We start from the raw sequence: 26,980 nt of genomic DNA on the forward strand, positions 1-26,980 counted from the left end.
AAGTGTAGCCTAAGCTAAATCTACAAAATTAATTTTGCTATCTTCTGTTAATTTTTATTTATTTAAAAACTATAGGTCTGCTGCAAGTGCATCAAAATGAAAGTCAAACACTTTCTACACTTTCTTACTTCTTTGTCTTTTATGCTTGGTAAGTAACCACTGCAAAGTGCTTTTTTAGCATAAAATACACAAATTTATTTTCAATTTGCTGGCCAAGTCCTAGTTGCAGAAACATTTTCCTTAATATAGTGTATAGGCACGGCTTCAATGACAGCTCATTTCTCTCAATTTTGTGTGTGTGTTTTCAAACCACCACAAAGGTCTAACTTAGTGTTTCTCAAACTTTTTTAGTCCATCGCCCCCTTTTCGTTATTGAAATAAAATTTCGCCCCCTAATTCTGTCAAGTAAAATAAACATTGGTAATAGAGTGGTAGACAAATTTAGTTTTGGGAATTTAATCAACGAAATTGACAGTAACATGATAATGTTCAATGGGATGGATGAGCTTGGCGACTTTTACAAAGTTTTGAAATGTTTGGCGACATCTTCGTAAGATAGAGTCGAAGATCATCCCGTTTATGAACTAGCAAGCGATTTCTTTGCTTTGAAAGCATTAATGTCACAGCCGAAAACCCTTTTCAACTATATACGAAGTATGAAACGACAAAATCCACATTCTAGCTTGTTTCCAGAGAAGCTCATATTTGCCAGCAACCTAGCACCAAAACAAATGTATCAATCATTTCTGAATTTCACTCTTGACTCATCATCTGTTTGCATATCAATGAACTGCTCTTGAAGTTCCACTTCTACAGTACTATGTCTGTAGGTTCGGTAGAAAATGGTTGTACCACCCAGTTTGGAACATGTAGGACAGGTCCACGAGCTCTGCAAAGCGAAGTTTCATGTCTTTATGAAGCATGTCTTAATGTGAGCAGTATTTTTGCCGTTGTTCTTCTGTAATAACATTCTGGCTCATATTGGGAAACTGAGTTAAAACATTTTGACCTGCGCTTTTGTATTATTGACACATTTTGTCACAATATTCAGTTATTCATGCAGTTCAGGACTGAGATTCCGTGCAACTATATGCTGACGGTGAATTACACAATGTATTGCAATAAGTCCAGGAATTGCTCTTTTCATCAGTGCAATGAAGCCTCGTTGCTTTCCAACCATTGTCGGAGCACCATCAGTTGCGCATTGTAGAATATTCTTCAGTGGAATCCCCTCCTCTTCGTAGAAGTTTTTCACTGCATTAAAGATGCTTGATGCCCGATTATCTGTAGGAAGACTGAGCGCAAAAATCATTTCTTTTTGTTTTCATATTATAAACAAAACGCACATATCCAAGCAGCAGCAGCGATACATGTCGGCCAAGTTGGATTCATCTATTTGCAGTAAATAGTTTGCGCGTTGGACTGTTATTAGTGGTTTGCTAAATTCGCCCCTTCAAGTGTTTTCGCCTCCCGGTCTCCCCCTTTGATTTTTTGCCCCCTGGCACTCAAAATAGCTCTCAGGGAGGCGATTTCGCCCACTTTGAGAAACGCTGGCCTAACTCATCAACAAGCTCCACTATTTTCATTTCACTTTGTATAAAGAGAAAGAAACCAAACATACTTTTTAAACAAGTCATTTCTGATTTGATTGCTTAATTGTGGGAATCTTTTTTGGGACTGAAAAAGCTTCATTGAGAAATTAATTTTGGCAATTTTGCATACTTGCAGACTGAGGCTTTGAACTACTGACGCAGGCCCTGTCACCGCATTTAACAGAGAGAAGTTTTCGATTGTTGAACTGTTGTTGTCTGTAAATCCTTCTACGCACTGAGTGCCGCTGAAGGGAGAGCATTAGGCCTACTTAAAATGCTTTGCTCAAGCGCACACCCCTAGAGTCGAACCAGCGTCGCTTGGTATTGTGTTTTTCGTTCTTAAATTCATCAACTGAGATATCCGGCGGGCTGTTGATAGAAGCAGAGAGTGTATGCTTTTACGACTTCAGGGTGTCGATGTTTTCCGTATACTGAGACGCCATTGGAGAACAATAAGTCTTTGGTCTCGTTATCAATGACACAACAACCGTTTGTTCGTTTGGTATAGCTTACATGCTAAATTACCGAAAATACAGTCGATCATGAATACGGACAAGTTGTGACACTGTAAAAATTACCCAACTGAATGTGTTACAACTTTTCCGAGCGGGAACTCATTACGAAAAATGTGCAGTCTCTGACATCACTAATACTTATTATTTTATTATATCGTATACAGGCCTGGTGGTTGAAGATTTGGATGAAGTGGACGAGAAGGCAAGAAAGCTAATCTTCGTGCCACATCAGGCATGCCTTTAAGTGTCTTGCCAAAGACACAGCCGCATGCTTTTGAGCGGTGTGGAACCAGCGCCCTTTAGAGTACCGTCCAGGGCTCTCACCACTCGTCTATGCAACCGACTGAAACCACTGAAGTAGTGTTAACATAATTTTAATCACAGCTTGACTATTACATGAGCAATAAAGTAGCCTACTGTAGGCTACTTAACTGTTGTTAAAGACTGAATTAACACAATATATTACTATATTTACTAAAATTTATACAAAATTACTTCCAAGCTTGTGTTTTTGTCATAAAATCAGCTTAATAAACTCAATTTAGCTCATTTTTTAGGATTGTGAAGGCGGCAACTTTGCATCATCTGACAGTTGTTCACGTGTTACTTGCGTAGTTACGTCATAAATCAGCTGTCAGTTATTACCCCATGTAACGTTGTACCCCGCTTTACTTTATTGCAGTATTGTAGCCTATATTGTACATTATGTACAATCACTTACAATGAAATTATATATTTTCTAGCAGTTCATTCTGGAGAATCCACAAGCAGAAAAACTGCACCGTGCAGAAAACAATATATTCGCATGGGTAAAGTACAAATATTGCTAAGCTTAAATAATAATCTAAATGGAATTTGTAAAATATGTCATGGTTTATCAACAAAGTGTGTCATGTGTTAACATGAACTTGAACAACGTTGAAGATCTTGGAATAAGTGCGGCACACTGGACGAACTACACATGGAACATGGAGTGGCAAAACAACACCTCCCGACTCCATGATTTCCTACCCGACGTCGATCCCCACCCTCCGGGAATGTCCCTCGCAAGACTTGCGTGGGTCCGGCTTAACCGCCTACGAACCGGCGTCGGTCGCTTTCGTTCAGACATGTGCAGATGGGGCCTGGCTCCCTCACCGGGATGCGAGTGTGGCGCCACAGACCAGACAGTAGATCATGTCGTCCATGACTGCCCAATCCATCAACCACCACATGGAACGCTTGGACTGAAGACCCTGGATGACGAGACTGTAGAGTGGCTGATGACATCATGCCCAAACATATAGTCCCGAAGAACAGCTCATACGACGAAGAAGATGTGTTAACATTTCGGGTTGTAAATCGATTTCTTTTTACAGGCAACAGCTTCATCGTTGCAAAAACTTGTAGAACGCTGAAACGTAGGCTAATTGTATTTTCTTGCTTTGCGTTTCTTATGTTTGCATCCAGAAGTAAATTTAAGTTTTTCATAAACAAGCCAGCAACTGGCATAGCAACTTCCTGTATTCCTTCTCAATACTTCAAATTGTAAGAAATGATTAGGTAGAATTGGTAGGAAATAATTCAACTTCAATTACCCGGACAAACAATTTTGTTATACCTTCAATACCGTACCTACTGAATTGATTAATCCCAGCAATGGGGTACGCAGCAGGACAATTCTACTTGGGCTTGATATTTTTAAAAGTTGTTATCGTCTTTATCTCCTTTAACAAAGTCTATCTTTTATGTTCTTGGCCACTTTATGTGTTCATGATCTTCATGGTTATGCGTTGTGATAATCTCAACAGTCTTTCTTACCAAGGTGATTTGACACAAAGCAGGCTGTTGTACGGCTTCATCGTGTAGTGATAATGATTTTAAAGCCTATACGTAAAGAGAAGGCGTATAGGCTACCTACAAACATCTGTCGGATTGGCCCATGATGTAATTGAAAGATCCACGAAGGATATAAGCTTATTAAGAAAGGTTCGACCAGTGAAAACAAAAAGATTAGCAACTTCTCAAGCACATGTAGCTCCACACAAAGTGAAAACTACAAAATTTAAATCTCTTTTTTTCTGATTTGCAAAACAAGCCGAACAAGATATTATCAACTGTAAACAGAGGCCAGATGCTTCGATCTTAGGGATCTCTTCAGTGCAGTGAAAAAAAGTTGCGTTTAATTGCTTTAGTTTTTTATTCTTCGGATTGTATAGTTGTTTGGTGACGTCAGTGATCAAAATGGAAAGTGATACGGGTTTTAATGTTAAATTTCAAAACATCGGCGAAACGTAATTTTTTGACCAATATGAAGGTTGGGTTGTTTTAGAAAAGTTGTAATAAGAAATAAATTAAATATTTCAAAAATAAACAGATATAGAACAGGCAAGAATCTGTCACTGGGCAAAACAATCAACCAAGATGGATACGGAACACAAAAAATTGGATGCTGGAGGCACACGTACGAATAAAAATTGTAAAAACAAGAGACGATGCACTTACAAACATCTGTCGGATTGGCCCAAGATGCAATAAAAGGATCCATATAGGATGCAAACTGATTTATGTATACTGATTTGTTAAATTTATGCAAAGGATTACAAATTAATCCGAAAGATAAAATAAAGTCAAATCGATCCGAAAAATAACGACTAAAGCAATCTAAATCAACTTTCTTTCACTGCACAGAAGAGATCTCGGAGATCGAAGCAGTTGACTTCCGTCTGCAGTTAGGCTAATAATGCCTTATTAGATATTTTCTTTCAAATCATAAAAAAGAGTTTTAAAGTTATGTAGTTTTCACTTTGTGTGGAGCTACATGTGCTTGAGAAGTTGCTAATCCTTTTGTTTTCACTTGTCTAACCTAAACAAATCAGTTTATGTCCTTTGTGTTGTTAAAATTCCATTGACATAATTGTAAGCAATCAAATGTCGAGAGTTTGCAGCAGTATTTTCACAGTTTTGATTTCAAATAGTCGAGAATGCCGAGCCAAGTAAACACGTCTCCAGCTTGAGGCGTAGCTTTGCGCAAAATAAATATCAAACTTCTGGATTGTAGTTGTAAAACCATATTTTTTCAAATAACCAAAAACAATAACCAGACTAATATGAGTGAGTCACTAAACAACCATGGCTACTTCTCGGCCAGTGGCACTGGGGCAGTTAACACGGCTTTTGGTATATGCCCTCCAAAAACTAAACAATAATGCCGACGTTTGAACTAAACATATTACTTACCGGTACTCAACTATACTTTCAGTGTTGATAGTTGTGATGTGAAAAAGGTATTTTGATCACCAGGCCAAGACTATAGTACCAGCCATTCAAACATGTATTATTGTGAATACATCTCAATATACCCATCATCAACCTATTTAATTCGTTACTCTGACAACAGCAACCAGCTTCTCTTTTTTTTCTTTCAGGCAAAGAATGCTACAAGTTTGCTCGTATTTCGCAGAAATCCTTCCCCGAAGCAAAAAGATACTGTGCCCAGCTCGGATCTCATCTAGCCGACATCAGTTCTAGAACACCGAGAAATCAAGTCTTGCAGTTAATCAAACGGTGAGTAGCCTAACGGTTCTTCTGTTAAACAGAATTAGTGGTAGCATATACAGTATACCAATTATTTGTGTCTTGCTGTTTGTGTTCCTGCACGACAGCTTTCGCACTGTTGAGATTAAAATCACTAAGATGTTAAGCGACAAGTATAAAATAGGTTTCTTCTTTTTCCTAGACGTCCATTATCTTGCACAAAACACGTTTAGCTATCGTTCAACAGAATTAAATGCTGTGTGTCATTTGCAATGACGAAATAAAGATATCAACTATCCCACATCATATTTGTCTTTCTTAACCCTATATTATTAAACAGATGAATTTATATTTGACTAAAAAATATTTCCCTTAAAACAATTTTTACTATAGGCCCAATAAACGCTTTCTGCTAGTTAATTTTTTAGGTGTGCTTGACCCCGCATTATAATGTGTAGCATATTTGTTAAATTGAGTAATGACTAAGGCGATTATTTTTCGACTTGTCAAAAAAAGTCAAAAATTGGTCAAAATTTTAGGGTTAGGTCAAAAAATGTCAAAATTGTTTACAAAGTCAAAATTGTTTACAAAATAAATTGTCGTGGTGTCATAGAGGTGTTGCACTGTCAGTGAAGTTTTCATTTTACACCTTGTAGCCTACTTTGGCGCAATAGATAAGGCGTTGACTTTCCTATTATGCAAACCTAGTTCGACTCCCGGCTTAAGCTTCACCTCTACCTAGGGTGTAATAAATTGGGTGGGCATGATTGCTGCAAAGGCGTGCCAGAGAAAGGAACTGGTGATCCTACTTTCCTTAGTGCTGAAGGCTTAGTACAATGAGAACCTTATTTTCTCATATCCAATACTTGAATCAAGTGTGGGACAACTTTCACCTTTTTAGCCTACTTTACCGGTGTAAATAGTCCATTGTCTACTTATTGTGAATCATAAACCATTGGGTAAAATAATTGGGTTGATATGGTCACACCTCAAAACGTGTAAAAATTTGGTAGGTCCTAAGTCGTTTTTTGGCAGCTGTTTTGTATGTCATTTTGCACAATAATTCGTAATTTAACTATTTGAGTTCTTGTGAAGAAAGGGGCGTTCTTCCTGGCTATCAGCACAAGGCTGAGCACTCACTATAGTACAGCGAGCATTTGCGATTCGCTAACCATAACGGTGTAGCTTCCACGCTAGCCATTCAGACCATCCAATCAACAATATGTTTCTCGGCAGCCGATTTGTAGCAAGAATTCTTGCTAGAATTCTTGCTACAAATCGGCTGCCGAGAAACATATTTGAGTTCTTCATACGTCAAAATTTGTCAAAACAAGTTTTTTAATGTCAAACGTTGTCAAAAGTTTCAATTTTTAGGTTAAAATATTTCGTTTTTTAGGTAAAAAAATAATCGCCCTATAGTAATGACTAATGAGGGAAAAGCAATGCTGATAAAAAATCACAAAAAAATAACCAAAATATGCTCTGGTAGAATTGCTACAGTGGTTAATATGCGGTTTGCTTTGCAGACATGGATTTCGTCAACAGAACTATTGGATTGCAGTCCAAAGCAGCGACACGACAAGTTCAGATGATCGGAATCCAATCGGAGGTTAGTCGAAAACTAAAAGTGAATGTGCTTGAGCTTATTTGTATTCTAATTTATCATTGTTTTCAAAAGCTGAAAAAATTAATATTGAAATATTTGTTGAAGTAGATAGTAGTGCTATAAACAGGGTTACCATCGACATAGACCCAAAAATAAGGACAACCGAAAAATTAGATTAGCATTTAAAAAACGTTTTTGGGCATACTTTGTATTTATATGAGCCGTGGCATATCGCATTCCATACTTTTTGCCAGAAACAATCTGTTCCAGCAACTCCTTGTTATCAGAAATTGCTTCATGGATCTCACGGCAGCTCAGGTCTAGGTTTATCTTTACTTGTAGCTGGGATTTGACTGTCATTTCACTAAGTCTGTTCCTTTCCTTGGTCCACTGCGCCGAAACAAGAGAGAACACTCTTTCCACAAACGCATTGCTGACCGGAAGGGAGAAAATGATGCTAACCAGCATGTAGAGCAGCAGAAAAGAGTTGTTTCCGGTAAAGATCTTCATTCACTTGACCTCAGGTTCATCCTTGCTGAACACATCATCTAGAATCTTCTTGAGCAGAGCGTTAACAGCCGAGACCTCATCGAACAGCTCATCTTTCATTGCCATTAGTAGATCAACTTGCTTTGCCAACCCCTTGACTTCCTCGTACTCGATTGCTTGATCTTTCAGCAGAGTCCAGTTGTGCGTTGGATGCTTCTCAAATCGATACCACTTGTTGATATATTCCAAAGTAATGGTATAAAACTCCTAGAAGCTCGCTTTGAGAACCTTAGCATGCTCTTCATCGGCTGTTCTTAGTAGTTGGTCTGTTGTTGCTCCGAAAAAACCTGAACACTGGGGTTGCAATATTTTGATCTTGAAAAATCCAATCATCTCTGCCAGTTCTGGAAACAATGCAGTTGACTTTTGCAGGAGTAACAGTGGTTTATTGAAGAGCAATAAAGCGCTGTGGAGGAATGATACAATGATCAGTGACTCTTCTGATTTAAAGAAATCCTCCAATATTCTTGGTGGATGTTTCAGGGAAAGAAAATGCGTTTTGTGTGGTTCCCAAAAATCGATCATTCGCTCGAGTACAGCATCAAGTGTGGTCTACCGAGTCGGCGTGTGTGTTAGTAGAGTCGAGTAGTTGCTATCAAGTTCCTCACAGAAATGCTTGAGCCTCATCGTTCTACCAGTTTGGATTTTGAAGTGGCTACCATTCTTCAGTACGATTGTTTCTATGTCAAGTGTGAGGCGCTCTGATCCCTTCTCTGCTGCATTATGCAAAATATGAGCAGGGCAGCCGACTGGGATCAGGTACAATGTTTTCTCTTTGAGACGAGAGAAGACGTTGTTTTTTCCACTATGCTGTAATCCTCCAAAATTCACTGGTGCATTATCGACACAAAAAGATGACAGCTGTTTCATGTCTAGGCTATTCTCTTGAATAGAGGAGAGAATAAAGTTTGTGACCTGTGCCGAGACCTCGCCTGGCATCGATCACAGGTCAAGAAGACGCACTCGCACTCCAACTTTGGTGTTGAAGAATCTGATGACTAGAGGAAACTAATTAGACTAATTTTAGAATATTATGCAACACCGGATACCAGAGGAAAACGATCGCAGTCTTGTAATTGTTGAAAATAAGACAAAATAAGGACGCAAGTCGAAAATAAGGACATTTCTTAGAAATAAGGACATTTAAGTTTTCTAAGACCTGGCCCTTCAAAATAAGGACAAATCTTAAAAATAAGGACGGTATGGTAACCCTGGCTATAAACCTACCATGGCTATTGGCTATACTATATTGTAGAATGCTTGCTGGCCACTAGAAAAACTCAAACTCTTTTAGGGAGCTTTGAAACATTAATGAATCGCTTGAGATCCATGCACACCCTGCCTTACTCTATTTAGACTCATTTACTTCAGTAGGAGTGATATGGATTGCAGTAATGAGAAAGTTTATTTGCATGTAGGATCAAGGTTAAAAACTTGTATAAACTGCATTTTATGCACCATAGGCTATGTTAAACTAGAAGATATTTAATTGAAGCAGAAAACTAACACGGCTTGATAGTCGTCAGGAAAAACAAGCCTTATATTTTCACACTAAGTTATATTGTAACTGAAGTGATACATTTTAAAACTCGATATTTTTCAGCCAATAGTTGTAATGTGATATCTCATTATCCGGAATACAGCATACGAAATGTGGCATGTAACGGTCGTCATTTATTCGTTTGTCAACACCGAGCCACAGAGTAAGATTTCTAGTTTATCATCTTGTTCAATTGATAAGTCGAAGGTGCTTTTTTAAATGAATTTTCTATGAAAGCTATAATGCAGTGCTATTTCTTCTGGTTTTCGATTTACTGGTTTGGTTGATTCAAATGATGAATCAAACAATGACCAACAATATTTTTTTTAAATAACCAAAAGGCGTTTGACTGCTAAAAGAAATACACCTTTGATGGTCGGTAGAGATTCCCAGCATGGGGACACGGTTTGGAGGTTACACGCCCTGTTTTTATTTTATAGTCTATACTTTATTCAATGTTCATAATGTGGGTTTACATTTTTAATGTAACAAAAAGTTATTTCTTTGGTTAACCTGTTTACCACGGGTGTTACAGATCAAAAAGAAATTCTAGAGGACGTGGAAGTACTTCTTTTTGTGCTGGAAAATACGGATACTTTCCTCATCCCACCAATTGTTCTCGTTATTTTCTGTGCATCTACGAAAATCAATTCGATTTTACGTATGGAATAATTAATTAAGAAATTCATACCAATTCTGGTTAGATACATAAGTGAAACACTCTTAAATTTTATTGAAACTCTATTGTTATTCTTATTTCAAGGCGGCATCACGCACTTGTTTTAAAGCTTGGAGTTATTAACCTAGTCTATTTCAGAAGAACTCAACCTTGGCACAACTCCAGCAAGTTGTAAATTTTCAAGTGTTGTAGGCTGTCTTAATTCCAACTAATTTGGATTTATTGAGTCATTACATCAACCTTATTATAAATAAACCACGTCTAGCCTAATGTGGCTACCAATAAAGATTTTAAACGCAGTTTTTTGAAAAAAGCAAGCTGCAGATCACCCTTAAGCTGAGCTCCCAATAAATTTGTAGGCAATTGCAAGCAACACAAATTCTATGTTGGCTTTATCTTTTGTACTACTTTTCTCCTTAAAATAAAGGTATCAACCTGGACTACACTATCATGAAAGAAAAACTTTAATATCGGTGTCTAAACAACAGTCAATCTTTACTGCTTGGTATACAAAAGATGGCAACTGTTTATGACGTGAGTTACGGTCTGTTTGTCCGTGTCACAATTGGTCAAGAAGCAAGCATATAATGTATATTGAGAAACTGATGGGAAGATCTTAGTCCAACTGCAATTTGAAAACAATTCAGGGGACATTCATTCTTACCTTGGCAAAGGTGTCCCGATGGAGTAAGAACCGGAGTCGAAGAGCCGAAGAGGCCTGCATTTAATCTCCATTCTGTATTCGATTAATTTTAACTGCTGCGAAAGATCTCATTGGCTAATCAAAATAGAAGCGTTGACTTCAGTCAATGTTACTTATTTGAAAGAGCACCTGGCCTACGCTGCAGTGGAGCATGTCTCAAGACACGTTGCCTTTTTACACTGCAAAGCTCAGCGGATGCAACTCCGGGCAATGTTCCATAGACTATAGATAGCAATGTCAACGTTATGACCATGGTTATATTGATGCAAATCAGATGTGCATTACACTATAGCGAAACCAATAGCTGAGATCCCTATTCTCAAAATGTCTGCTTCTACTTCTGAAGTGCAATTCTTCAGATGTTATAGTTGTTGTGCAAAAGATTGTGCTTTCTTAGAGACACCAGGAGAATGTAGTAGGTAAACGTCGTCACTGGCTGTTTATAGTGCTAACTCAAGATATCGTAGTGCGGACAGAAGGACAAAGGGTTTCAACTAATCTTTACAATTGATTCAAGTCGTATCGATGATTTAAGCTTACCTTCTCGATCATGCAAGTGAGAAGATGAAAAAATCTCTAATATCTCTATATCATTTATAAATCGACTCTGTTTACAATTTGAAATATACATCCCGATTGCGCAATACTAAAAGAATGGCAAACCTTTCATCACTTTACATGAGTTCCTACTATTTTGCAACCGTCTTCACAAGTAAAATTTACCACTTTGTTATAATACGATACGTAACCGTTAATTAAAATAGTAAAAATGATAATAACATTCTGTCACGGAGGAAATGCAACTTTAAAATCAATTAAGTTTTAATTTGAAAATCATGTCCCAATGTGCTTCTCCTCAAGGAATAGTTCATTAGGACAAGAATGTAAATTGTATCTGAGTGTGTCTCTAGTTACTTCAGTCTATATTGTAATCATATAAAATAAAAATGGGATTACTATGGGATCTAAAATAACCAGAATTTGGAATACCTTTACACTCCCACAATTTTCGTTGAAAGCTCTGTTGGGATATTACGTTTGCTTATTACTTATTACATGTTTTTACAGAAAGAGTTTGTAATGTTAATTTTAATAACATTCCATGATCTTCTCACTTATATATTTATGCGTGTGAACAAGCTAACGGAAAGTTATCGTAGCTTCCAATTGACTCTGATGGGATCATTTTTATAAAATGGCGGAATCGTGTTTAGTTTCATTTAGCAAACTACTGTGATATATCTCAGGATGAATATAATTAATAGAAGTTAGTTGAAAATTGATGTTTGTCTTGAAGATAACAACGCGAGCTTAAACGTTAAAGAAACTCAACCAAACTTCAAAAGACGATGACATCATTGGCATTTTGGATTAGCCATCAACTTTTTTGTTTCACCCTTCTACTTAAATATTAGGAATAAATGTTGATTTTAATGCACTGTAGGTGCCAACCTGGCAGCGTTTTTGTCAAGCACCTACAAAGTTGCGTTGCCGATGCTGCTTGTTCCAACCAAGCCACGACAGAAGAAAACGGAGAGAATGATGAAGATGATGAAGAAGACGCAGACACCACTGAATTTTTTGCTGGTGGAAAAAGTACTTACGTGTGTAAACGTGGATACAAAAGGCACAGATCGCAGTGTTACAAAGTAATGTTATTTTTTCTGTTCTTGAAGGATTTTTTTGAGAAACAATTATGACTTTTGACAGGTTTTCTGAACAAATATTATATTTTTATCTCCAGAAAAAAGAAAAACATATTTTCTGACAGGTGTCACTCATAACAACACTTGACATAAACGAATTAGTGATATGTCTTGTGACACATTACAGTGATTACACTAATGTAGCTACAATACGTTTAGCTAAATGCCGAGTCAATAATGGATTCGCTCTACTCTCAATCTAACTCAAGTATTCCAAATACTGATCTTTAAAATTTCAAATTTACAGAATAGGCTATAGTAATCCAAGATAGTCATGAGTGTTTCGTACCATTCTTGCCATTTCTTCCACTATAAACAACTAACTTTTTATGCCTCTATTTCAATGACACATTTTTTCTTATCTACATAAGTGTAGGTTCTACGTCTAGGTTAGTGTAGAATAGCTTAATGTAGCTACGAGAACTACACTGATGACCTGCTGAATCACGATTGACTTGGTGGCTTGGAGGACATCGATTTCAGCATAGCCTTCTACGGTAATATTGTCTAACTTTCGCATTATTATGGGTAAGTTTTACATCTCCTATAACTTTTTAATTGGAATCATATTCCAATTTCTCATCGTCTCACGTGAAAGAAGATCTACTATCTTTGTTTTTGCAGATTACATCATGGGTTATATGGATTGAAAACGTTCAAAGACAAAATTCTTTAAAACAGAACCTAATTTGTTCAAAAAAAGCGCGGTAGTTGATCTGTAGATGTTCTGATTTGTTTCCGCAGTTCTCATACCGGTTGCCAATGGTCTGTGGTTTTTGGCCGAACAAGCAATCTGTTTTTGACAAACAAGCAATCTAAATTCGACAGATAATTTTAGGCTAAAACATGTAACTGAACAAGGGTACACTATACACATACAGTAATTGAGAATAATAGTCATGTAAATCACTATTTCATTGCCAGCTTTTCAATACCAGTTTGTCGTGGGATATGGCAAATAATACTTGCTTCAATCAGGAAAATGCGAGACTTGCCACAATCCCAAGTCGTACTTATATGACTTTTCTACGGAAATTGGTTAAAAATTTTGTGAGTAGCCTTTTCTTTGTTTCTTTTATTGAGCATTAATTTTAAATTCAGAAGAAAAAAACATCAAGTTTATCAAAATAAAAGTAACGTAGCTGAGTGCTAATAGAAATTAATTGAACAGTTTCCTTGTAATACTGTATAAATCCTATTCGAATCTATCTGTTAATAAAGAACTACACGGCTTATTTAGCAACCTATCTAATTAATTTTAAGACATGGTACAAATTTGTTTTTCAGCTCAGTGATTATTGGATTGGTCTCGATGATAAAGTAGCCAGTGATACATTCGTGTGGAGCAATCAACAAGCTTTGCAAAGTGATCATTATGAGGTGTTTATATTTGGCTAATATGTATATTTAGCTATGTAACATGTAGCATTTAGTTGAGCAACATACACAAGATGGTGAATCGGCGATGTCCCATTGGAACATATTGTCATTGAAACGGCTCACCTCAGTTCGTAAGCGATTGAGTTTCACCCATTTCTTCCGAAGTTGTTCTGCTCCAGATGGTGTATTGGTATTGGGAAGGACTGTGAGTTGAATTTGGCTCTTTGCATTCATTGTTCTTAACTTCAGAAATGTGAAAGTTGGAGATAGCTGCAGCATTGCAGGAAAAGGACATCGAGATTTCACATGCATCGTGAAAACTCTCAGTGGTTTAAAATGCCAGTATGTGCATCAAAGTTTAACTTTTGTGTCCTGTCATTGAAAAAAGAGCTGCCAAGCAACTCCTCCAGAGATCATTGGAAGAACACTCTCAAAGTCAATAGGATTGACATATGCTGATAGTCAAATATCAACTGAAACTTTTCGCAAAAATAACAAACACAAAGATTCGCTCGATTAGTACTTAAGAACAGGCTGCAATAATGAAGTTTGTATTTTGCCCTCAACAGCTTAGAACCGATTATTATTTAGGCCTATATCGCTCTTTTCTGCATGGCAGTAGTTCGTTGCATAACGATCGATTGTTTCAAATCTTGTATAACTTATTATTACAAACAAACATTTCGGCGAGTGTATTATTTGTTGTGAAAACCGATTATAATTCTAACTGTGGTGTCGGGTGCACCTCTGTTTATAAGCAACTGTGGAGTGTGGACATTGTGTGGGCAGGAGAACACTGATTTCAATTTTGTGACCAGTAGGTTGCTTCTGGTTGTGCGTGTGGCTGTATCTGGCAAATATCACACATCTTGTGAGTTTTCTATAAATTTTAGTCAATGATAGCGATTAACTTAAGATTGGAGATTGATAAGGGTCCCACGAGCTCGTAGGCTTGTTTATTAATGAGAGATGAAACAGTTTCCGAATGACAGATGTAAGATTATGATTTAGTTGCTAAATTTAACTTTAGAAAATCAGAAAACCCAAGCTTTAACCTTGTTTTCGTTTTCAATTAATATGCGTTCTTTGCTTTATAGAACTGGTCGCGACAAGCAAGGAAAAAATTTAGACTTCACAAACAATGCGTGAAATTATCCAGTGCACATAATTTTCAATGGTTGGATGCCCGATGTAGTGATGAAAATGCTTTTATCTGTGAAAAAGGTAGTGAACTCCCACTAATCATAGAATGATTAACCATTTGTTTGTACAATACTGAAGTGAATCGCGAGCCTGAAGTTACCGCAAGAGATGTGCAGAGCCGCTTCATGAAAGAGGTGGCACCATTTCTGCCCTTTCTAATTTTGCAGATTTGCAAGTACTTTAACTACATCTCTTAGTAGCTTTCCATGCAATTCGACAGATTCAAGCAGAAAATTCAAGAAACCAAGTGCATATTGCGGAAGGTTTCACAGACAAGGTCAGCCAAGAGTCGCAGCAATTGTTGGTGGAACCCATGCTCTGGGAAAGACTCATCCATGGCAGGCGAGTTCCACAGTTACTGGATGTTTATTTTTACTGGAAAGGTTTGATAACGATAATTTTGTTTTAGTTTCTTTAGTAGTAAAAAGTTGGATCTCAAATCCGACGCAAACGAATACAATTAATTGGTTGAGTTTGTTTTGAGTTCGGCACCTATATCCCATCATAAGTCCTGTCTTCTAACTCCGTAACCACATATACAAGTTAATTTAAAATAGTTAAGTTAAAATAAGGATCCCACAATACACAATGAATATAAGCAATTTCGTAACAAACTAACTCGCATAAAAACCAAAGCGAAAAAGGCTTATTACAAAGAAATATTCAAATTAGGTAGAAGTTCCTCAGATACTTGGAAGACTATCAACAAGATAATACGTAAACAAAACAAAACTAATGAATTACCATCCAAAATCTTGCTTAACAATCACACAACTACAGAAAAACCAGAAGAAATCTGCGAGGAAATGAATAACTATTTTGTGAATATTGGTCATAAACTAGCCAAAGGTAAACAAATAAGCACAAATTACAGAAATACTTTAAAAAATGGACGGTCTAGCCCTGTTACTTCCGTCAGCCTGCAACCAACAGATAATAACGAAGTAATAAATATAATTGATGACCTCAAGCATAACAAGTCCCCAGGATACGACGACATTCCCTTGACCATTATAAAGAGCTCCAAGTTCTTAATAGCTCCTTATCTTACCCGAGTCTTTAATAACTGTATGACTAGTGGACACTATCCTGAAGCTTTGAAAATAGCCAAAGTCATACCTATCTATAAATCAGGCTCCAAGCAGGAACCTCAGAATTACAGACCGATATCGATTTTATCGCCTTTCAACAAAATATTTGAGACAATCATTCACAAACGCTTGGCTAATTTCTGGGACAAATATAAACTCTTCTCCCCTTTGCAATTTGGATTTCGCAAAAACTACTCAACCAATTTAGCAATTACTCACTTTCATGAAGATATCATAAATGAACTAAACAACAATCACATTGTGTGCTCAGTATTTATAGATCTCAAAAAAGCATTTGATACAGTTAATCACGAAATCTTAATCGACAAGTTGAATCATTATGGCGTAAGGGGAAACGTTAAAAACCTTATTCATTCCTATCTAACCAATAGGCAGCAATATGTACATGGCGGGGAAATCAACTCTTCTCGCTCAAATATTACTATTGGAGTTCCTCAGGGCAGTGTACTTGGCCCCTTTTTGTTTTCAGTTTACATAAACGATCTTCCCGATGCAACTAATTTGAAAACTCTACTCTATGCTGATGACACAGTTCTCTATTTGGCTCAAAAAACTACCAGCAACCTCCAACCGATAATGAATAAAGAATTATGTAAACTCTACACTTGGCTTGATAACAATCAGTTGACACTCAACTTGAGTAAAACTAACTACATACTCTTTAACAATAAAAAGACTACACTCTCCGATATGCAAATAAAATTAAATGATACAATAATTAAAGAAGTTGACCACACGCGCTACTTAGGAATCACAATAGATAACAAACTCAACTGGAATAAACACATTGATAGCCTCTCCAAAAAACTATCCTCTTCTTCAGGCGTACTCAGCAAACTTAGAAAATTCACTACTAGAAAAGTTCTAATCAATATTTATTATAGCATTGTACACTCGCACCTACAATATGGAATTATCAACTGGGGATGCGCACCCACAAAATACTTGAATAGAATTCAGGTTAGACAAAATAAGATAATTAAAATCGTTACAGGAGCATTTGAAATGAAAACTAAATTACTGCCACTCTATCAAGAAAATAAAATACTAACTGTTAATTCTACTTATAAACTAGAAATAAGCAAATTTATGTACAAATTTTATAATAATAAACTACCGGAAAACTTCAAAACTTTCTTTACACATGTATCATCTATTCATTCGTATAACACCCGACGTTCAAGTTCCAATTCACTTTATACTAAACTGGCAAATATCCAATTATTTCAAAAAAGTTTAAAATGCATGGGAATCAAGGTATGGGACAATTTACCTCAAAATATGAAAAAAAACATGAACAAAGGCTTCAAATATTTCAGTAAAATGTGCAAAAAACACTTCTTCAATAATCAAGAGCTATAAAAACGACATCCACTACCTGACTATGTTAATTGTTATTATTGTTTGTAGTATCTGTATTTGTTTTGTTTTTTCTGTTCTTCCTTCCTTCTTCTTTTTTGTGTCAATTTGCAACAATATTATCAACGCAATACTTTCTTTTGTGTAACTATTTGAATGAGAGAGTGCAGACTCGACGACCTCCTACGCCTTCAGGGCTACGGTCTTTCGCACTCTCTCATTGGATGCACACTGTCAGTTTTTGTTTTATGTGTGTTTCGGCGTTTCGCATCCAAACAAAAATAAAATGATCATCCATCCATAATTCAGCGGCATCTAATGGATGGAATAATTCCCCGGCAACAACACTTTAACAATCGGAAACTTCACTCTGTTAATCTCGGTGACCGGGCCTGCGTCAGTGATTCAAAGCCTCTACAAGCATGCGAAACGGCTAGGATTTAGCTCTGCAAGAAGCTTTCCCAGTCCGAAGATAAAGATTCAATCAATCAATCAATTGTTCAGTAAGCGTGAGATAGAAGTCATTGCTTCATTGTTTTGAGTCTGTTTTATGATCTTACCTTGTTAGATTTTAGTTAAAATTTAGTGCTGTTTTTAGGTGTCCCTTCGCTTTAGAGGAGATCACACGTGCGGAGGAAGCTTGATTGACAGATGTTGGGTGATGACAGCTGCACATTGCGTCTCCGAAATGTAAACAAGTGTAGAATTGTTATACTGTAACATAGCCTATCGCTAAGACTTAAGCGATATGGTAAAATTCTAACAGGTCTTTCTGAAGCAGTCCACTAATAATTTTTCTAACTGCAGTATTTAATCAGTTCAATAGAAAGCAAGGTATATTAAAGCGTTTTTTATATGTCCACACATACTCCACATTTATTAGATTGAGGAAATCTAATGCTTATTATTTTTGTAGTAAAACTACTATTTGGAAGAGGAGGAGTTTCCAGTAGCCTTCTCATACCCGGCTACGCTACTTATCTACATTTGAACTTAAATCAACCATTGATAGAGTTATTTTGATCAAGCTAATGTGCATTGAAAGAAAAGAACTTCTATATTATCTACGGTTTTACTAATTCAGGTTGTAGGTCAAGCAATGAGCACTTACACCGATGTAAAACAAACAGTATGGCTAAAGTAAAAATCACCTGGCAATATAATTTGCAATGCTTGCACATACAGAATAGGATGAGGTTACTTTGACTACATAATAGTGACTGTAGATTCGATTCGGGTGCATCCATGAAATAGATAGAGTAAATTAGAACAGACACTCCGAAAGTTCGCTATGAAACCAAGCCAATAAGCCTATAGCTGGAACAGTGTTTTAGAGGTGACTCTATTCAATAAAGAATAAAAAATAACATCATAAAGAAAAATTGAGTTTAAATGTTTGTAGATTTATTTTTTTAGAGATCAACCCACAGAAGCTGTCCTTGGAGATTTCCATCTCATCGATCCCGAAGATAGTGAAGAGAGACTGAGGATTGAGCGCATTTTTGTACACCCAGAGTGGATATCATATCCTGTTCCAACAAACGACATCGCTATCATCAAACTTGGACGTGCGAAGTTGTTTTTAAATCAAAATCCGTTCTAATTTAACCTGCATAAAATAAAATAATCAAATTTCTTCAAGAAAACAAATTAATAGTTTTTTTTGTACAGTTAAACCTTTAAAACATTTGGCTGGGCTAACACTCACTACAGTATTTCAATAAAAATTGTACTTTATGTTGAAGAACCGGTTTTCGTCCAATAGAACTCCTCAGCACAACTGGATCGAAACGAAAAAATTACAATAAATTGTTATCAGCACAACTAGCCCGAAAAAAAACGAAAATCTACATATTACATACATAAAAGTCAATTAATGTTCAAATCCTTCATTCCTTTGCCATTGCTTTATGGTTTTGGTAAATAGGCCAAATACATTGCAACAATCAAATACTAAAGTTGTCCGTACAAGCAGCAGTGAACACTGAACAGTAGAATAAATAAGATAAATTTTACTCAGCATGTAGGGTTAAGAAATGCTTATGTGAGTAAAATCTAGATCAAACGCTTTTATTACATCATCATACTAAACTTGCATTATGCAAAAAGTAAAGCAGTTAATTCGCTAGAAATAATTTTTTTACTAATTCAAATTTCAAAGAAATAAATTTAGAAAACTTTTTGATCTTGAATTCTTCGTAATCCTACTATAAGCAAATTGCTCAGTGATTATTCTATTTTGCATAAAACAGTAACTTAACTGAGTAGACTACGGTACTTTTGTTTAGTTGTGAGAGCCTGTAGGACAGTGGTTTTCAACCTTTTTGGTGGAATGGAATCCAATGAAACATTCCAAAAGCTCGAGGAACCCTGTTCAATAATTTAATTGCCTTATGCAAAAAACATCGTTTGATTAATAAAATTAAATTAAAATACTCATGTACACACATCCATACTTGTAAGGCTGTAAGCATAATGTATTAAGTTATAAATATATATAAAAACAAATCTAATACTGGCAAAACAAATTGATCTCTAACACGTTCACGGCGATTTGACCCACCGGTGTACAAACGATTAAACTGTCTAAAAGAACTCCTTGAAACGAAGAAAACATGTCGACAAAATTTGGCGGGAAAGAAGAAACTTAAAAGTAATCGCACCACAAAAAAAACAACGAAAATTCGGGACTGCAGCGAACGTGTTAAAGTGTAGCAAATTTTTTATAGTGGCAAACCTAATCAATATTTGATTATATTTAAACAGTATGCATATAATAAGAAAATAGACTCTCGGATTTGAATGTAAACTTAGGGAACCCCTAGACTTATTAGCGGAACCTTAGGTGGTTGAAAACCACTGCTGTAGCACTTTGGCTTACAGAAACTCTGCAGAAAAGAGCTCAATAACATATATTCTCATACAAACCTATCAATGCGTTTACTTGCAAACTGATGTTAATATTTTCAACGGATCTTTCTCTACATTACATTTAATACTCAGATTGCTCAAGAAAACACAATCCAATCTGTCTTCCAACTTCACCGGATTATACGTTTCCAACAGGAACTGAATGTAACATTGCTGGCTACGGGACAATAAATGCCAACAGAAAGGTCTACCCAGAATCCTTGATGGTGAGACCCTGCTTGAATATTACTTTTTCTGCAAAAATGCTAAAAAGCATTGCCCACAAATTTTAGAAGCCTATACTAGCCTACTAAACGTTTATCCGAACTTTCTTCAACAGAAATCTAAAGGTAGCAGGCTTATAGACTACGACAACGTTGTGCGTTTTGTTTCATTATTACAGTAACTAGTGCTAAAGTGCTGACTATAACTAGAATACAACGTAAGCTGGCATAAAAACTAGTACAGTATAGTCTGTGGTTACTAGTAAGCTTTTACCACTGAGTAAGCTTTTACATAATACCATATGGCATATTTAGTGTATTGGCCCCTATTTTGTATTTTTTTCGTAATGATAGCCTATAGTTGTTGTTTATCTTGCCACTACGGTACGCGTTTTGTAATCTGCAAGTCCTGCAGCAGCAAATGAACTTTATTAGCTAATCAGAAGGGCTGGGTTTAAATCAGTTGATTGCACTCATGTGACTCATGTACATTACGTGAACGTTTCGCCATCGTCAGCGTGGCCTAGCGTTTTGAGGGTTAGGGAAGTAATTATTTCGATGACGTGTACGATCACCACCCCCGCCATTATAATACTTTTGTTTCTTCTGTAATTACCAAAATTCAAAGCAAGAATTAACTCTTCTTCTGCTTCTTGCTTATGAGGCAGCAATTCACTCAACATGTCTGATCTGCTGCAACCAGTGCAATCTCTTCACATGAGGGTCAATGAGATCCACATGCTCTGTACGTCGAAACACTGGACAATGATTTATGAAGTGCTGTGCTGTTTTAGGTTCGCCACAAACACAGGCTAGTGAGTCACACAAATCCCACGAAAACATGTTTTTTTTGAAGCAACCAACACAGGTACGGAGAAGATTTAAAGTTACCCATTCTTTTCCTGGCACGTCTGAGCCAGGTGGTACTTTAGTGTCTGGTGTGACTTGAAGCCGATCGGGTCGTGAGATGTTTTCCCAGCAGTCTCTCCATGATTGCATAAGGTCGAAGTGATCTTCTTCTTTTTTTTGTCGTATCCAGGCTTACACCTGGTGGTTGAAGATTTAGATTAAGTGGACCGGAAGGTAAGGAAGCCAATCTTCATGTCCACCTTCAGGCATGCCTTTAAGTGTCCTGCCCAAGACACAGCTGCATGCTCATGAGCGGTGTCGAACCGGCGCTCTTTCGATTGCCGTTCCAGCGCTCTCACCACTCGGCAATGCAGCGACGATCTTTATGAAGCGCCCTAATCTGTAAAGAAAATGGCACCTGGAAGGCAGGCGTTAAGGTTTGAGCTGTTGTGCGCCTACAGTGTAGAAAAGATGGCGATCATTGACCTCTGGCTTTAATGCGAGCCGTATGGTGGAGATTTATTTGCGTAGTTTTTCTGTGGTGATGCTGAAAGCACTTGTAATAAGCCTGTTGGGGTTGGACACAGGCATCCAGTGATTATGCAAATAGTGTTCAGGGCGATATCTACCTTTCCTGCGTGTGCTCTGCGGTACCAGACTAGAGAAGCATATTCGGCAGCACTGTACACAAGCGCAAGGGCACTTGTGCGCAGTGTTGGTGTTTTGGATCTCCATTCTCCAAGTAAACCCAATAGGCATCTGAGAAGATGCTTTCTTGCTGATGCGCACGAACTGAGTCACGGTGTTTTTTTTGTTGTTGGTGAGTTGTTGATCCAGAGTCACTCCTTGCAACGATGGCTCGTGTCTACTTTCAATGGATAGGCTGTAAAAACATTTTACTGAAACAGCTTAAAAAATTACTACTCAGGATTAGCGTCATTGTTAACTGGATTGCGCACTTATTTTATGTCACATATACGTTGTTATGTAATATAACGACAACCATCAAGTTCACAAGGGTAGCCTGCAGCATATTTGGACGAGCCGCCACTGACTCCTAGTCATAGGTATGTATGGCAGGGGTGGTGTCGAATGATCTCTTTTGCTGAATGCTAGAAAAAGCACAATGCTGCAGTCAGCTGGTTCATACGGAAAATTTCCAACTACGCCAACTGGTTCATACCAGCCAACTGGTTCATACCGCCAACTGGTTCATACCGCCAGCTGGTTCATACGGAAAATCTCCAACTACGCCAACCAACAATTTCCAAATACGCCAACGGTAAGAATTCAATCGACTTGCAAAATCAGTGGTCGAGAGCTACTATGTAATGGATTACTCCCGGACGCAAAATTGCCTGTTCCCTTCAGGCGCACCCTGGTTATGTGGGAGTGTGGGATGCGCTAGGCCGCTTATTTGAGATCCTCATGATCAGGCTCATTTTTATACGAATGGTGTGATACTGATGAGCCTATGGACAAAACACGTGTCTGTTGCTGTCAATTCTTAGTACATTCGACTGCCGAGAAATATTAGACTAGCCTATATGTTCCGAGCAAATCGAGGCATTATAGACTTTATAGACATTATAGACTACGAAGTCAAATGACAACAACTTAAATGTCATTTATTTAACAGGAGGCAACAGTTCCACTGATTGATTTTGAAACTTGCCAATCATTGTATAAAAAGCGACGCAAACGTCATCAAACTCAAATAACAAGCTCCATGTTTTGTGCTGGATATTTGGTGAAAGAGTTTGTATATTTTGTTGTATTTTAATGTCAGCCTATGTTTAACTCAAGCAGGTGGGCCTAGCTTATTTTGAATGATTGATTGATTCTCGGAATTCACAGCTTGTTGGTTGCAAAAACCTCACAGAGTTTATCTTTACCTATATCTCTTAGTTTTTATAGAGTTTTTGTATATTTGGCCTGCTATGTGATCTTGTTGGTGCACTCACATAGGCCTACATTCTCCGCAGGATGGCATACTACGAGTCTTGCTCAAGTGTAAATGTTTCATTTATAGCCTACACATTACCTACTGATTTGTGGTTTTAGCAGTAAAAAGTATGATATGGCGGTGCTGCATTGTTGCTCTAAGCTCTCGGACTGAATTACGCATGACAAGTCAATTTTATAGAACATGTATTTGTGCTAAAGTATCCGGCGCATTTACAAGTAGTGGAGTTCCGTGAAACATGTAGTGGGATTTTGTGAGTTTAATGGGTTCCTCATTTTTATAAAAAAAAAAAGGGCGAGTTGACTTTTTGCTTTAGTTGGCCTGTATTGATGCGTCTTTTTAATGTTTGAGATCACCATGACGCAGTTACACTCCAAGTAGGCCAGTTAGTTAAACATGAGGTTGAGTGCAATCAATAGCCGAAAAAGAAACATTGATAGTTGCGTCACTTGTTCATTATTATGCTATGAACAAGAACGTTATTGCTATAGACGAATATCAAATTTTGTTTGTGGGGTTTTCGTCACAAACGCGAAAGTAGGCTAATTCAAGGGTTCCGCGATGACTAAAAAGTTAAAGAGCGCTGTAGGCAGTGGCGTATTTCGAAAGTTTGTTAGGGGGGGAGGGGGCAAGACATTGTGTCAGTCCGGCGGCTGGAGGCCAATGGGAGTCTGGGGGTAGTAGGCTACACATGGGGTAGTTTCAACGGTAGTACACTGAAAGCTCAAATTTGGTGAAAATGGCTGTTAATTAGTTCAAATTTTTCTACTTGGGTTAAAATGAGACTTGTTTGACCCTTTAAACAAGGGGGGGGGGGGGGGGGGGGTATACCAAAATGTCATATGATGCGTCAGAACGGAGGGGAGGGGTTAGCTGAAACAGTCAGAATACCGTCAGATAGGGGAAGGGTCCAAAATTAAGAGCAAATCCGCAGAAGTCAGTTAGCCTACTTTTCCAATCAATGAACATACAGTAAACAGTAAGTTACCGGTAGTCCTTTCGACCTCGAATAACTTTTGAACATTCTCGGCGATTCACAATGACAATTTACAGTTTAATGCGATGATTGCGCTTGGCAAATATGTCAATGACTGCATCATACTCGAGTACAATATCCTTGTTTAAATACATCTGAGCTAGACCATCCAAACGTGGCTCGGTCATGGTCGTGCCGTCGTGCGGTAATAATTTTTCAGGTGCTTATTTAGTGAACTGAAACATCGCTCATTGGAGGCAGTTGTAACTGGAAGCGTAACAAAGATTCGAAGTAATTTATGGATAATCTTATAAGTTGTTCAGCAGCTTGACACGCATCCACAAGAGTCACAGGTCGTTTATCCACTGAAACTGCAAGCCAATTCGCTCTCCATCTTCGCAATTCAATACATTGCAAAAAGTATACACGTCCCCGGGGCCGGATTAAGGGTGCTGTAGGCCTAAGGCTGTTTACTAGAGAAGGGCCTAATTTTGCAAAACAAGGTACAAAAAGTAGTAAAAATACATACATAAAAAATTGAAATTATTTACTGCAAAATAACATAAACATAACAAAAAAATGACTAATGATGGCGAATAATTGGTTTTGGAAACAAACACAATTTTTAATGTCAAATTTGAAGCAGATGGAAAAAATTTGGAAAGAGAGAAATGGATAACTTAGTAGGTACCTATGGTAATACTTTATCTAATGACACTCTAAACCAGGGGTTTTCAACTTTTTTTCCACCGCGACCCCCTTAGAGCAATCAATGTAGTCTTGCACTCCCCCATAAGAGTATTCAACAAAAGCTTATTTAATGCAAGATTTAACCAAATTTGATTCATGCCGACATCCAGTTATGTTTAGTTTTGCTTTTCCAACGTAAACTTCCGAAAAGAAAAACGTTTTTTTTTGTGCGATGTTATTACGTCTTTTATTACATTTCTTCCGATTGTTATTTCCATTTTCTATCAAACTTAGCTAGATAATAGGAGAAAAAATAATGAGAATAAATAAGCTTAATCTACGTTTTCGCACTTTCACCGGTTGACTTTATTGCAATCTATTATGGATTTCTTTAAATCAATTTCAGTGAGATGGTTGGTGATGCATATTTTTAACTATCAAGTTTGTCAATTCCTGCACCCGACGTGTTGCTAAACGAACTTTCAAACAAAATAACCAACACTAATTTTTTTCAATGCCATTGAAAACGATGCTGAGAAATCTATATTTTGCATAGGATTCTACATAATTTTGCTTTTTTACCATAGCGCTGTTACTGGTTAACTTTAGTCTGCACAAAGCAACCTACAAGAGCTTGGCGAAAAATATCGAATGCTTTCCTATGGTTACAGCCTTGCCACGTCTGAAAGCTTAAACGATATAATAACCTCAAGTAGATGAATGCTCAATTGCGAAAAAACACAGTTTTTATCTTTTCTGGCAAAAAAGAATTGAAAACAATACACTGGAATTTCAAGCGCTTCGCGACCCTCCGAAAAACGGCTCGCGGTTGAAAAGCCCTGCTCTTAACTCATTATCCTTACCAGCCTTACAAAAATTTAACCTTAAAAAAATTGAGGTCGATTTTTTCCAGGACCTAAAGCTATAGCCTTATTAGCCTAATGGTTAATACGACCCTGCCCCTCCCGCGCTGGGATGAATCATCCAAGCAATTATGTCTTGCGCTACAACTTCTTTTTTGCAAAATTTTTATTAATTTTTATTTTTTTACCTGATCATTAGGGGGGGCCATCGCCGTTATCTTCCCCCCTAAATACGCTACTGGCTGTAGGCTACTGCATGAAAGTTCCATTTGCCCACTAAAAACGACAAATATAGATAAGTTTTGCTAAAACATATAAATCAACTCTTAGGAAGGCGGAATTGACGCTTGCCAGGGAGACAGCGGTGGACCACTGACCTGCGCAGATGAGTCAACAGGACGTGAAACCCAATGGGGCATAGTATCATGGGGAAATGGTTGTGCTAAAGCAAACAAGCCAGGAGTTTACACCAAAGTGTCTCATTTTTATGAGTGGATTCGCAACACCACTTACATTGATTTTTCAACTCTTGAACATTTGGGCGTATGAACCTGCTTTCACTAAGCGTAAAATGCAACCACAGTGTTTGTAAAATGTAACAATTTTCAATCGTATTTTGTAAGAATGTATCAGCTTATGAAAGTTCTGAGCAGTGTGTTCAAAACCTAAGAAACTAGATATAATAGTGTGATTTGTATTAATTTTGTAGCGTGCGCTCACTACCATAGTCTATCCTTTTCGAAAAATCAACCTTACCTTTGCTAGATTGGCAACCAAATCGCTTTCGAAAAAACAATTGTGAATTAATTCAACTTTTGTTGTATCAGTAATAAACTGTGCACTGTAAGAGAATTTGCATAAGAGTTTGAAAAGTTTGTAACTTTGTTTCATTGTGTAACTTCGTTTCTTTGTTTCATTGTGTTAGCATTTTTCATTGTGTAAAAGCACTACAAGTTGTAGCTTCCAGCAATTAAGCTTAGTGCAAACTGTTGAAGGTTGACTGAAATCAGTTTTGAATCACTTTTGTACAATAAACATCCAA

General features: G+C 37.3%; 1 protein-coding gene across 4 annotated transcripts; it reads left to right on the top strand.

Moving 5' to 3' along the window:
• Positions 1 to 81: 81 nt before the first annotated feature.
• Positions 82 to 26,980, top strand: LOC145770357 (uncharacterized). 4 transcript variants are annotated; one of them, XM_082581977.1, is made up of 16 exons: positions 82 to 148; positions 2,851 to 2,916; positions 5,515 to 5,653; positions 7,150 to 7,232; positions 9,382 to 9,481; positions 9,854 to 9,979; positions 12,145 to 12,349; positions 13,331 to 13,456; positions 13,694 to 13,786; positions 14,884 to 15,010; positions 15,210 to 15,331; positions 18,059 to 18,150; positions 18,877 to 19,028; positions 20,464 to 20,597; positions 23,083 to 23,193; positions 26,269 to 26,980. In XM_082581977.1, the coding sequence occupies exons 1-16, from the start codon at positions 97 to 99 to the stop codon at positions 26,485 to 26,487; spliced, it is 1,947 nt and encodes a 648-aa protein (XP_082438103.1). In that variant the 5' UTR covers positions 82 to 96; the 3' UTR covers positions 26,488 to 26,980. The 4 variants fall into 4 exon arrangements, with proteins under 4 accessions (XP_082438103.1, XP_082438105.1, XP_082438106.1 ...); XM_082581978.1 differs by having other exon boundaries at positions 84 to 148; positions 2,854 to 2,916; XM_082581979.1 differs by lacking the exon at positions 23,083 to 23,193.

This window comes from Aplidium turbinatum, chromosome 5, assembly GCF_918807975.1.
Source record: "Aplidium turbinatum chromosome 5, kaAplTurb1.1, whole genome shotgun sequence".
NCBI lineage: Eukaryota > Metazoa > Chordata > Ascidiacea > Aplousobranchia > Polyclinidae > Aplidium > Aplidium turbinatum.

Excerpts from the sequence above, each read along its gene's own strand:
- LOC145770357 (XM_082581977.1), top strand. The coding sequence starts at position 97 with ATGAAAGTCAAACACTTTCTACACTTTCTTACTTCTTTGTCTTTTATG. Across the intron at positions 149-2,850 it reads TTCTTTGTCTTTTATGCTTG|CAGTTCATTCTGGAGAATCC; the intron begins GTAAGTAACCAC and ends TATATTTTCTAG. Across the intron at positions 18,151-18,876 it reads GCACATTGCGTCTCCGAAAT|AGATCAACCCACAGAAGCTG; the intron begins GTAAACAAGTGT and ends TTATTTTTTTAG.